A 14,079-nucleotide genomic window follows, 5' to 3' on the forward strand; every position below is an offset into this window, starting at 1 on the left:
ATCTCGGCCCACCATCCCAATGCCCCCGTCTCAAAACAGCAACCTCCCACTGCCCTTAGTCTGCAAGGCAGTCCTTTCAAGTGCGATGACAACGCCGGGACCTTCATTGCCTATTGTACAAGCTGAACTTTTGTGCTCATCAATACAATGCTCTTTCCATCAACTCATCTTGTCTTTTGACGCTTCGTGTTTTGCGCTCCTTTGACCATCGGCATATCGGGTGACTGCAAACACTGAAGTTCTTGCTTACGGAGTGTGGAACATTGTTTTGAAAGGATCGCTGTTCTGTCATGTTGACGCCGAGTGAATCTTTCTTTGGGCAACATGGGCAGCCTGACAGCAGCGCGAAAGAAAGTAATGGCAAATTTCTTGACTTATTTCTGAATGTGAATGTTCTTCAGGAAAGGGATGCGGCATTGCTTCTCCCCCATGTAAAGGTCACACGTTCCAGACGTGGTTATGAGAGAACAGTTGCCGCAAGTGTCTGAAAAGAGCAAGAGAGGAAGTGGCCCTGCCCCGAAACTCACAACTTTCTGATGATGAGGTTATGAGGATGCGAGAGGTCCCTCATTTGTAAGGAATCCACTGTAACAGCTGCTGCCCTGTAGTCGTTGGTGCAGTAGGTGACTAAGCAGAACACCAGATGATATTAGAACGTTCCTGAATATAGTGGAAATAATATCCTCAGTCAGAAATGAACTTGCATCAGTCGCTTGAATTTTATTGTAATATTTCCCTAAAATTGCTATAAAGACACACCAGAAATATACACAGTGAAGTTTAATTAATTCTTGTTTATTAATCAGTGCAATTTAACAATGTATTTTAATGTCTATAAGATTCGATATTTCAGCTAATAGATGTAGAGCCTTAATATGCAATAGTGAATTTTCAGAATTCCTGGGGAGCAACAAGAACAAAAATTAAATACATATTTAAATTCAGTGTATGTCTTAAATGCGATCTGGCCCCTCTGGCTGTTAATTTAATAGATTTGTTGAAATTTTCATTAGGATGGTACTCTACACTTTTGAGAGTGAAAAGGGATAGGATTTGGGGATTCCGAGTATAACGTTTGTAGGCCAGTGTAAGGACATGTCCTCTTTTTAAAAGTCATTATTTAAGACAGTTCTGAACACTCTCACTTCTCTCACTCACTCACTCACAAAGTCAGAGGAGCAGATTGTTTCAGGTCATTTTAGTTCACTGTAGTTACAGAGGTCTCTCCTCTGTAGCATTTTTGACTTATAAGTAAAACAGAAATTATATTTGCAAATTAATTGTATTTGCAGCTCTAAAAAGATAAACTTCAGAGACTTCTGTAACAGATCTTTTCAGGTCATTTCAGCTCAGTGCTGCTCCTCTGACCTTGGGAATGAGTCTTAGGAAATTCAGAACAGCGTGTTGCTCGCCTCTGACTTGCTCTGCGGACCAGTCCAGTAGGAGCTGCACAGTCACTATGACGTGTGCAGTCCTACACCGCCTTGATATCAACAGGATGAACCTCCTCTTCCATCTGCAAGACTATCAGCACTCTGGCTGTATATTACTGGACCACAGCCACAGGACAGAGAAGGGGCAGTGTTCCTACGAACTATCATGAATAATCACTTTTAAAAAGACGTAGAAGGTTCTTTCCTTGAACGTACCCTTACATTTGCCACCACAACTTAATTCTCTGTACCCCCAAATCCCCAATATCCCTGCTTTCCCCAGAGAGTCCTGGGACCCTCTCAAACTGCTAGGCGGTGCGGTCAGTTACAAAATAAAAGAAATTCCTTTATTTAGGCATCGTCATTCCCCGACATTTCCTTGGCCCAGTGTACAACATTGGACACACACCTTCGGAAATGTCTAAGAGGACACATTTTGTGGATATCAGAGATGAACCGCTGTTAATAAAGACCCTGCCCTTCACAAGCACTTGAATATTCATTCAACCTCTGGGTGAAGCCATTTCCAATTGGGGCTCCTTCTCACCAGTTACTTCCCACAAGTAACTCCAGTCGTTGGGATGTTGGAATGACAGATGACCCAACTGGTGATGTGCTTGTGTGAGCCTCAGTTAACTGGTGTCATGGGATACCAGATTACAGCGAACAACAGTCCCTCGGTAACAACAACATAGTGAGAGCTATTACAGCAATCTACAGCTAGTCCATATTAGGAGAGCAGGACGAATGACCGGAGACAGTTCATCACATCCTTTTACAGAATACATTTGGTTACAAAACAGATCATGACCCTTTTGCCCTTTCTATTTCCACATAAGATACAAGAACAGTGTTAGATTGCAAGGCTTAAGGAGTTGTTTCAGACCTTGCACAGGGAAATGTAAATATAATTAATATGAATATATTTAGAGGTCTCAGGTTTTGCAGTCTTATTTTCCAATAATAGAAAAACACAGTGACAGCAGTTAATTAGTACAAGTACACATCTCATTTCATTTCAAGTACACCTGTACTTCACCGGGTGCCAACAGCGTCCGAAAGCGATGGTCGAACGGGGATTGATTTCTGTTGTTTAAGTTGTGGTACGTGTTGCCAACTAAAGTTCAAACGCTTTCTACAATCTTTGGCTGAACGTGGATCTTGTAGGTCAAACAAATGTGTCGTGACTGAGGATGCCTCTTCTTCGTGTCTTCGAACAGCTTCCAGTCCATTTCGTCCAGCAATTTCCCTCACGGGATCAATAAAGTATCTATCTATCTAGCCAGCCCGGCAGAAGAACATGCTGGATTCTAGGGAGATGCGCGATGGCCCTTACACAGGCGACGACCAGGCAGGAAGAAGGTTTCAGCAGATGAGACACGGGTCTGGAGATGTCCACCTTCACCAGGTTACTCAGGCGCCCCAGACAGTGGAATAATTCCTGCCAACCTCTTTCTGTGGTGTTGATGCTGTGATCTATAATGAGTTTATGAAGTCCAAGGAAATGGCCATTTTGAGTTGCCTTTGCTAAAAAAAATATTTATATTTATTTATTACATGGAATAAGATAACATAAGATCACTTTATTAGCCATATACAATTTCTTGCATTAGGAATTTGTCTTTTCGCATACCACAGCTTGCCTTCCATGAGACAGACAGACAGAGAGAATCTTGGGGTCAGAGCCCAGGGTCAGCCATTGTACAGCGCCTCTGGAGCAGTTGGGGTCAAGGGCCTTGCTCAGGGCCCCAACAGAGTAGGATTCCTCTGCCGGCCGCGGGATTTGGACCAGCAACCTTCCAGCCAGAGGCAAAGTCCCTTAGCCACAGAGCCACCGCTCCTCCCATAGGCTGAATACAGTTGTGGTATCACAGCTGTAGGTAAGGACAGCTAATCAAGCATTTTAATTCATTTGGATGTCATTTCCAGGAACGTTTCAAAACAGTAGTATCAACCAAGATAATGTTTTCCTGATAGATAGGTTTAAACAATATTATTTTTTGAGAATACTAATGCTACTAAGTTTATATATATATCTAATAAAAAAAACTTCAATTGCATTGAAAAATGAAATGCACTATTGTTAGAAATAGAACTACTGTTTTCTTACAACACAGTCCTAACTTAATAGGATAACAATTCTGGCATGCAGCTTATAAAAAATTAGAAAAAGCTCTATTTTATTTTAACCAGGATATCCCACACGGGGTCGGAGGGGAGCTGGAGCCTATCCCAGCAAGTAACAGGCATAGGGCAGGATACACCCTGGATGGCACACCAGTCCATTACAGGGCAGACGAACACACACTCACAAACAGCAGGGTTAATTAACCTACCAGCATGTGGGTGGAAGCCCACATCAACACAGAGAGAACATACAAACGCCACACAGATAGCATCTTAGGAACTGAACCCAGGGCCCCAGCACTGACAGGTTTGATTTAGTTCTTATTTTTACACCATTTGAAAATCATACAGTAGACTTGTCATAACAAGCACTTATTCTGTTCTAGATCTATTCTAAACATAAAGGATCTCTGTACAACTTACCAAATGTGACAAGACTGTCATCTTTCAAACAGGAGTGCATTCGAAGGGACCTCAAGCACGGCAGTTTGACAAACTTTAATAATCATCTCAGCTGCCTTTTTAATGCCTTTTCCAAACGGCAGATGCAAGACTTCAAGGTTTTTAAGTTTCTGCAGTGCACAAGGTGAGAACACAGATAATTAGCAGCACTTATTTACTCAGCTCTATCCTATCCTCCTCAGCCTATCCCTTCAGGACATTCAGTCTCTTTACTATACATACTGTACAAATATGTGCAAGAGGGGAGTGAGTCAAGACAAACTTGAGGTTCTTGTCTGGACCGCATTTCCCAGAATGCTGTGGGGTGTGAGCTGCTGCCCGCTGTCACAAGACCTGCTGGTGGAAGATTATTGGTCAGGTGTCAGATCACAAAGAAGGAAGCTCAAGCTACCAAAAGTCACATGTTTTTTGTGAAGAGTCACAGAGAGAGAGAGACTGGAGTTAAGAGTTGTTCAGTTAAGGCTGGCAATTAGCTTAGCTGCCCACTCCTGATAGTGAGAGACTGAAAAGGAGCTAGATTATTCCTTTGGAGTTTGTTTTTTATTTCCCTGCACTATAAATAAACAGTCCTGTTTCTGAGCCTTATGCCTGTATTTGTGCATGTCTGTTTCTCTGCATTAGCCTGTGTTTAAAGACTGTTACAGCAAGTCCAATGGACAGTCAAATGTTTTCATCATTTGGTTTTCCATCACAGGGCACATATAGATGCCAGCTGTAGATATTTTAATGTTTTATAGACACACATACAATACAATATCTATGCAATGTATTTGAAAAAACTGATAATTCTGTCAACCAAATTCATCCATCCATTTTCTAGCCATGTTATCCAGTACAGAGCTGCATGGCAGCTGGCGTCTATCCCAGCAAGAAACACGTGCCTGGCAGATACATCCTGGATGTATCTAGATGTGCACATACCTATATAACCTACCACTGTGGGAGGACTGTGGGAGGAGACCAGAGCATCTGAAAGAAACCCACACTAAATCGGAGAGAACATGCAAACTCCCCACAGACAGAACCCAGGACCGGAATTAAACCCAGGGCTCCAGAACTGCTAATGCAATGACAGGCAATGCCAATGTCCCAGCAATACACCCCAGGGAGCCACCGTGCCACCCATGGACAGAGCAAGCTAATTGGTTTTAGGTCAACACAATCATGCCCAACATCCCAAAGAAATTGGAGCTGAATTGCAGAGCAAACAATCATTTCGCCTATATTAAAAAACTCAAAGAACTTTTGATCAAATCATAAATATGTTACAGTCACATTGTCAATAAGACGAGTCGTTCACATGAAAGCTTCAATAACTCAGTGAGAAGTGCCTGGCTTTTTAGAAGTTAGTTTCCACCTACCGAAAGCTGGCGTTACTTCCACAGTTTCAAACACTTCATTACACAGCTTCAGCACTTTCAGATTTGTGAATCTTCCAAGCTGTGCAACTGAGAAAAAAAACAAAACATTACAATTAGCAGAGATCACAACTACAACTGTTAGAGTGATTGTTTACTTGATAAAAGACCTCTTACATTTTCTCTTCTATTATGTCCAGAAATAGAATACCTTCTGTACAGTTTGATCTGTGAAAAGGTTGTGCAAGGGAAATAAACCTAGAATCACAATTTATTTTACTTTTATTCACACACTGTAAAATACGTCCTCCAAGTGAAAAACAAATGGTCAGACACTCTAAACAGTAATTTCAAATGAAAATGAGATAGAAACACTGGCTGGACATCTTCAGAATGAACAGTGAAATGTGAACCAAAGAGGACAGAAGGAAACTATGAGAGTGCAGAACAAGATACCCAGGCATGTTGTTGAGGGTAATGCCCTGGATTCAAGTGTTTCATAGCAAAAGCAGTGAACTACTCATGCAAGTTACATTCTGTCTTAGATTTCTAATTGATTTGGGATGAGCTGTAGACTTTTGTTATTTTGACATTATTTTGTCAGTAATATGTGAAAAAGTCTAGGCCAGGGTTACTAGTTTTGATAAACTCTTTAAAACCCGTTGGTGTGGATAAGAACTGCTAGAACAACAATCTGGAATATGATCCATCAGAACATGGCACAGACTCATTGGCAGAAGGAAACGGCTCACCAAAAGAGCTCAGCTGAGAACCGGTGAACGCTATGCAGCCCAGTCTGAGCTCCTGCAGGCTAGCGCAAGGCAGGGGGCTGATGATGCCTTCCAATGCAGGACAGGAGTCACTTTCCAATACAAAGCTGGACAAGAGTGGGAAATGTGTGAAAAGCCACGCTGAAACAGAAACAAAAAAACAAAAACCACCCATCAGCAGCTTCATACTGTTACTGGTGCAGACGATGACTGGTCACTCCTCCTGAAAACCACAGCCTCTGGTTCTTTCACCAAGAAGGGCAGTGCAATCACATTGCAATAATACAGTAGGAGTTTTCCCAATAATAATTACTGTATATTGATTTGACCTCAGCATTGTCCTTACCTTGATTCATTTTGGTATTGGTATTCTTAATTTATCTGCTTGTGCCTTTTCAAACAATGCTGTGACAACTCCCAAAGTGCGCTCTATTCCTTCGTCCTTTAACTTTCCATCAGTACTTTTGTAAGACTTACATTTTGGTTATTTGTAAGCATTAATGTAGCTTCTACTTGTCACACACTATCGCATTTATAAAGGGAAATTTGTAGTTGATTACATAAATAAGTTTGGAAATTTAAGATGGAATGCAGTTAAGGCAGATATTTAGATTCATGCAGCAATATTTTTTGCATTCGTATTGCTCCAAGGAACACATCTGTTCGGTCATGTTAAGTGTTTTTAAAGATAAAATGGTTTGATGTTTTAGAAGAAAATGCAGTCCAAACACCCATATTTGTTTGCTCTGGCACAATATTTCTGGAATCATGTTTTGATCACCTAAAAACTGCTTCCCAGTCTTGGTCAGGAGTAGCCATTCATTCCAATAGATCTTTGTTAGTCTGACTCATCCATCCACCCTTTTTCTAACCACTTATTCCAGTTCAGGGTTAGGGTTAGCCTTGTAGCGCAGTGGCCCTGGGTTCAATTTCAGTGCTGTCTGCATGGAGTTTGCATGTTTTCCCTGTGCTCATGTGGGTTTCCTCCCACATTCCACTGGCAGTGCTGGTAGGTGAACAGACCCTGATCTGAGTGTGCATGTATGTTTGTATCTGTCTGCTCTGCAGTGGGCTGGCATCCCATCCAGGGTGTATCCTGACTTACCCCTGTTACTTGCTAGATAGGCTCTGGCTTCCTCATGACCCTGTACTGTATAAAGCACTTTAGAAAATGGATGGATGGATTAATCTGATATTACCTAATATAGCGTCTTCCTCTTGTATGGTAATATTCAAGTACAGTTTCCTTAGAGTAACCACCTTACTGAATCCAACTGGTAGGGCACACACAATTCCTGGAGATGGACCCAGTACTAATTTCAGTTCCTGGCAGAAAATTAAAATTCAGAAAATTAGAAAAGGCGGTTTATTCATTAAACTCTAAGCTACTAACAGCCAACTTTCTGTAGTAAAACCGTGTTCAATATTCATGATTTCGCTTCTTTGCACAAAAGTGTTATAAGGTTTTACAATGTTATAAGGCACAACTGCATTAACATGACTTAACATGATTCTGGAGCAGTGCATCCTGGGTAATGCTTCAGTTGTTCAGTTTCCTTCAGGAAAGCGTAAGAAGTGGCTTGTATGTGGACCTGTTACCAGAGCAGTGCCTGTGCGCGACTCAGTGTTGTGTTGCCAGATAAAAGAAATATTATTAAAACAAATATCTTCCATGAATCCCTAAACTATCAATTTCAATTTACTTTCCTGTCAGTTATTCCTGTGAGGTAATAAACGTCATTACAAGACGATAGTGCTGCATTTTTTAACAATAATAAAAATAAGATCTAAAAGGAAAGAAAATGCACACAACAATGAAAAGAAAAACTTAGTCCAGTACATGGTAATCTGTTATATAGCAGTGATCTTATTAGTTTGCACATACAATAATTAGAATTATAGGGAGGACGGAATGCTTTTCTGAAGTTTTCAGTACTAATTTTCTTTAAAAATACTAATAACTAATATCACTTATTTCTGATATAGTTATAACAAAAATAATTATGGTTTTGTGAACTGTGGAACCACACATATTTTCCCGCAAGGCATTAAGTTCCATGTTTGAAAATTCACCATCTGAGGAGACCTCAAGGCACCTAACCCTCATAAATACCAAAGTGTTACTGTACACTGTACTAGTACACTAGAGGGCACAAGTGAATTTCAAATTGGCTTCTTTACGAAAGCAGCTGTAGGTGTGTGGAACATGCTGCCCAGTGATAGTGTTGAAGCCGATACCCTGACTTCATTCAAGACAGCTAGATGAGGTCCTCCAGTCAGGAAGGGAGGCACTCCTTTACACAAAGGGATGTGGGAGCATGGAACAAGCTAAATATCCAAGTTGTTTCACAAATGGAAACCACAGGGAAGTACATTTAAAAATGAGCATGGGAGACAGTAGCTCACACAAAGGGTGGTGGGATAGTTTTCTTTCAGGAAACAAATGGATGACATCCTGGGATCAATTCAGTACTAGCTACCAAATAAAAAAAAGGTCAGAATGCTGTTGTAGTGTGCTCTCATGAGGCACCAGTTCTGTAGGGGTTTGGGCATTTACTGGGACAATAATTAATTGTGGCAGTAAATCGCAAAATGATTCTTTTAATGGCCTTAGAATCCAACCATGCGGTATAACTCAAACAACGCACACACACAGGTACTAATACACTAAAATACATTTATTAATACATAGAAGGTGCATGTAAATCTAACAGATCTTATCGTGAGGGTAAGCAGAAAACAAAAGGTATATATTCATTCAGTTACAAAGAGTTACACATATCAAGAGGACATACATTCAGTATATCATTCATTTAGACCGTTTCTTGAATGAACTTGGTTACAACTTCTACATTAGATACTCAAAACAAGTACATAACTCTTAGGAATTAAATTGATATCAACTGGTTGGGATAACAATTGAATTCTCGAGCAGTAATGCAGTGAAGTTGAATACTCATCCAATCTCTGGGGATTCAGATCTCCCCCGGACAAAGAAACAGTTGCAGGCTTGTTGCTGTCCAATCCGTGCTCTCTGGCTAGGTGCCAAGCGGTGCTCGGTGCGGCTGGAGAGATTCCTGCTGCGCTGCTCTCTGAAGACCGGCTAGTTAGTGTTGGCTTTAACTAGCAAAGTTTGTGCACAGGAGAAAACTGACTGTGGGTCCCAGCTGGTCAGGAAGAAGAACGGTTCGTTCCTGATGAAACGCTAGTTCTGAATACTGATTCAGCTGTCCACAGTTCCGACCTGTTCACGAGGCCTGCTGCTGGTGCTAACCTCGGGTGGATCCTCTGGTTACGCGCTGGCAACCTCCGCTCTAGACTCTTAGAACAAGGAAAGTTCTGGCACTCGGACACACTGGCCGTTACATGGTGGTCCTGGCTGAGTCTCAGGATGGTCAGGAGGCGTGCTGCGAGAATGTCCTGCACTTCCCAACTGTTCTGGCCTGCGGGCCGTCCTGTCCTGGAATCATTCACACCCCTGGAATTGTTCTTTTTGGAATTCTTCTTCAGGCCCTCTGTGTTGCCTGTTTTTACCTGGAGGAACTTCAGGTCGTTCATTGGCTGAAAGTTTAATGGGCATCAGAGACCCACGTGGGTTACTCGGCCCTACCAGTTCCTGATTGGTTGATCAAGGTGAGATGTGAGTAACTCACCCCTGACACTTAGGAATGCAGTCCAGATGTCCATCTGGCACTCCCTAGACAGATAGGCGCCAATGGATGACCATTGATCATGATAGCCAGGCTTAGCTAAGTGCATCCCCATTTGGGAGCTGTCCCTTATCAAAGAAACCTTAAATCAGCCTGCATGAATAGCTTATCTGTGGCTGCACCACAGAGATGAAGAGAGAGATGGGGCCTCACTGGCAAGAGAGCGCAAAACTTAATTCCTGTATTTTAATAAGCCTTGCCGCTACAGGTGTAACAGTAATAGTATCATGAAATCTTTATTCCTCCCTGCAGTCTCACTCTCTAACAATGTAAAATAAATGCATTATGACATTATCCATAAACAAATATTTCTGGTAGTAGCTGATACATTAATGCTGCACACTGGTATCTTTCCGGGAGTGAATAGGATGTGCATATAAACTGTGCATCATGTGATACCTGTCAGTTACACCTTCAACAGGCTGACAGGGTTAGCTTGAGAATACCAGCAGAGTTAGAAGATGAGTGTTAGTTGTTGTGAAGCAGGGTTATGGAGTGGTGTAGCTTCTTCTACACTCTGTTGTGTTAAATCCTGCTTGACCTTAAAATGCCTTTTGTCTTGTGTTTTTGTGTGTGTGAATTACCTGAGTCAGGGTAGTGTCAGCAGGGTCTTGTCACAGTAGATGAGTGTATATACAGTGCCTTCAGAAAGTATTCACCCAGTGGAATTTTGTTGCATTTTGTTCCCATTACACCTCCACATTTTAACATTTTTTCCTCGTTTTAAGAACACTAAATTCAACACATTTATGAATCAAAAATATTTTTTATTCAAGAACATTTGTTTTTCAAAATGAAAGATTTACATTTCTCATTTACAAAAGTATTGTATTACAAGAGATTGTTTGTGTCTGCAGTTTCTCCCATTTCAGCCAAAAAGCTCTGCAACTCTGTCAGTGTTGGAGCTGGCCACTTTTGGTCACTTTTCTGACAATCACCATTCTTGTCCGGTTGCTCAATTTGGTAGGAGGGCCTGATCTTAGTAGTGTCTGGGTTTTGCCATGTTTTTTCTATTTAGTTACAATGGGATTTAACGGTGCTCCTAGGAAGGTTCAAAACTTTGCCAATCTTTTTATAACCTTCTCCAGTTTTTTTTCCTCCTAACAACTTCATCTCAAAGTTCCAAAGGTAGCTCCTTGGTCTTCATGACAGCAGGACTGATCTGATCTGCTGTTTCAGTGAGACCTCACAGTCAGTGATATCTATTGTGCAATCAAGCAATTGAACACCGGTGAATTTGAAATGAACACAGGTGTACCTTGTTAATGTATTTAGTGTGATCTCTCAAGATAATTGACCCAAATTAGGTTGTTGAAACAAAGGGAGTGAATACTTATCAATTAAGTAATTTTCCATTTTTATTTTTAATAGATGTCTTCAGAATTATAAATACTTAATTTCATTTGAACATTATAAAGAATTGCTTCTACAGGAGTGGAGAAAAACATTTAAATATGATTTAATTTGACTTTGCAACACAGCAGAATGAGAAATAAACAATGGGGTGTGAGTACTTTCTGAAGGCACTGTATATATAGCTTGTCCTGTCTGCAGTTGCATTGAAAAAAAAATTGAAGTATTACTAACGGTGCCAAAATAGATTTTCTTATTAAAAGAGATTCATACAGTATCTTATTCTTTATTATTTACCCTTTATTGCATAAATATTTCTTGTATTTGATATATATGCTCTCTTATCCACATAAATTAAACTCTGTGACAAGAACTATTTCTGTTTTAGTCAACTGTAAATAAGAGTATAGTCAAAATTTAACTGACCAGACGAACTCAAAATTGGGTGACTACAAAGTGACTATGACTAATAGACATTTTGGGAACAAGTAAAGGTTTGTTCCATGCTGAAAAGAGAAGAAAATAAATGTCTCGGCTGTGGAGCCTTCTTCGGATGTCACATGCTGACGCACCTACCCACTTGAACTAAAGACATTTTAGTTGACTTGACTTAGACTATGATTAAATAAAAAACCTGGTGACTAAATTGGTTTTTTTAAGTCACCTGACTGGAACTCTTCCCACACTGACTGTAGCTGAATGGTCTGTCTCCTGTGTGAATGCGCTGGTGCTTTTTTAAGTCATGCGATTGAATAAAACTCTTCCCACACTGACTGCAGATAAACGGTCTCTCTCCTGTGTGAATGCGCTGGTGGGCTTTTAAGCTACGTGACTGACTAAAACTCTTCCCACACTGACTGCAGCTGAATGGTCTCTCTCCTGTGTGAATGCGCTGGTGCTTTTTTAAGTCATGCGATTGAATAAAACTCTTCCCACACTGACTGCAGCTGAACAGTCTCTCTTCTGTGTGAATGCGCTGGTGGGCTATTAAGCTACTTGACTGACTAAAACTCTTCCCACACTGACCACAGCTGAATGGTCTCTCTCCTGTGTGAATGCGCTGGTGGGTTATTAAGCTACTTGACCGACTAAAACTCTTTCCACACTGACTGCAGCTGAACGGTCTCTCTCCTGTGTGAATGCGCTGGTGTGATTGTAAGTGGCTTTTCTGACTAAAACTCTTCCCACACTGACTGCAACTGAATGCTCTCTCTCCTGTGTGAATGCGCCGGTGGGCTATTAAGCTACTTGACTGACTAAAACTCTTCCCACACTGACTGCAGCTGAATGGTCTCTCTCCTGTGTGAATGCGCTGGTGGGTTATTAAATTACTTGACTGACTAAAAGTCTTCCCACACTGACTACAGGTGAACAGTCTCTCTCCTGTGTGAATGCGCTGGTGGGTTATTAAGTTACATGACCAACTAAAACTCTTCCCACACTGACTGCAGCAGAATGGTCTCTCTCCTGTGTGAATGTGCTGGTGGGATTTTAAGGCATGTGACTGACTAAAACTCTTCCCACACTGACTGCAGCTGAATGGTGCCTCTCCTGTGTGAATGCGCTGGTGGGTTATTAAATTACTTGACTGTCTAAAAGTCTTCCCACACTGACTGCAGCTGAACGGTCTCTCTCCTGTGTGAATGTGCTGATGTTGTTTTAAGAGCTGCAAGTGACTAAAACTCTTCCCACAATGACTACATCTGAAAGGTCTCTCTCCCGTATGAATACGCTGGTGTCTTTTAAAGTCACTTGACTGAATAAAACTCTTCCCACACTGACTGCAGCTGAATGGTCTCTCTCCCGTTTGAAGGTGCTGGTCGGGTTTTGATTTGCTAGACTGACAGAAACGCTGCTCCTCTCTGTGCCATAATGGCAGTTTGTCCACTCCATCTGAGCAAGGCCTTGAGTGATTCTTCCTCATTCTCTGATTGTACTGGGGTCTCTTATTCTGCCAATGCTCCATGGAATGGTCTTGCTCCGTGTGCTGAGATTTGTTTTCTCCACCATGTCCTTCAGTGTGCTGCTCAGCAGTGTGAATCATCCGGGGCTCCTTCTCCAGCTCTCTGAGACTAAAACTGTCTAGTTCATTCAGTTGTTCTCCTCTTTGCCCAAGAACAGACCTACTCTCCAGTTCATTAAAACTTTTAACAATTTTCTCAGTAACCAGATTAGTAAACCTGTGTGTAAAGCCATCAGATACTAAGGGATCATATGATTGTTTGAGTCTCTGCAATGACAGTCTCTCCACTTGAACAGAACAAGGCCTAATTATCAAGCCCTGTAGGAGCTGCTGTTGCTCCTCCCTGTACTGACTCCTCTCTGTGTGCTGTGACTCAGTACTGTTCTCTTCACCAGGTACATCAGTCTGCTGCTCTGCAGCGTCAATCAACTTGGACTTCATGTCCTGTTCTGTAAGATTTAAAACATCCAGTTCTTCACTGTGCTCTCGTACAGAGACACAGCCCAGTTCATTACAACCTTGTGTAATATTGTTCGAGTCCAGATTATTAATCTTATCTATAAAATCATCACATACTAAGAGCCCAGGTGTCTCACTCTCAGGCTCTGTCTTCATCATGGTCACAGAGTCCAGATCCTCGACACTCTGTCTGCTCTCTGTGTGCTGCTCACTGAGTGTCTCTTTCCCTTCTGCGACAGTGAGCTCTCTCTCCTGCACCAAACTGGAGCCCCACTCCTCCTCACTGTGCTGCTGTTCAAGAGGAGCCATGTCCCCAGCATCAGAGAGAGCACTGGTCTCTGTGCCTGTAAATACAGGAAAAGAAAACAATAACTTTATAATAATAATAAACTTTATTTTATATAGCACCTTTAAAGGTGGCTTCTCAAAGCACTTTACAGAAGG

At 41.6% G+C, this 14,079-nt stretch overlaps 1 protein-coding gene across 1 annotated transcript in view; it reads right to left on the bottom strand.

Annotated features, from left to right (window-relative positions):
* The window catches only part of LOC148805243 (uncharacterized), a 132,921-nt gene that overhangs the window by 109,993 nt on the left and 8,849 nt on the right, over positions 1–14,079 (bottom strand). The window contains exon 2 of the mRNA XM_088909753.1: positions 11,900–13,979. Coding sequence (XP_088765879.1) covers positions 11,900–13,979 — 2,080 coding nt within the window. The remainder of the gene's footprint in view (positions 1–11,899; positions 13,980–14,079) is intronic.

This window comes from Atractosteus spatula, unplaced genomic scaffold (assembly GCF_055471065.1).
Source record: "Atractosteus spatula isolate fAtrSpa1 unplaced genomic scaffold, fAtrSpa1.hap1 Scaffold_77, whole genome shotgun sequence".
NCBI classification, from domain to species: domain Eukaryota; kingdom Metazoa; phylum Chordata; class Actinopteri; order Semionotiformes; family Lepisosteidae; genus Atractosteus; species Atractosteus spatula.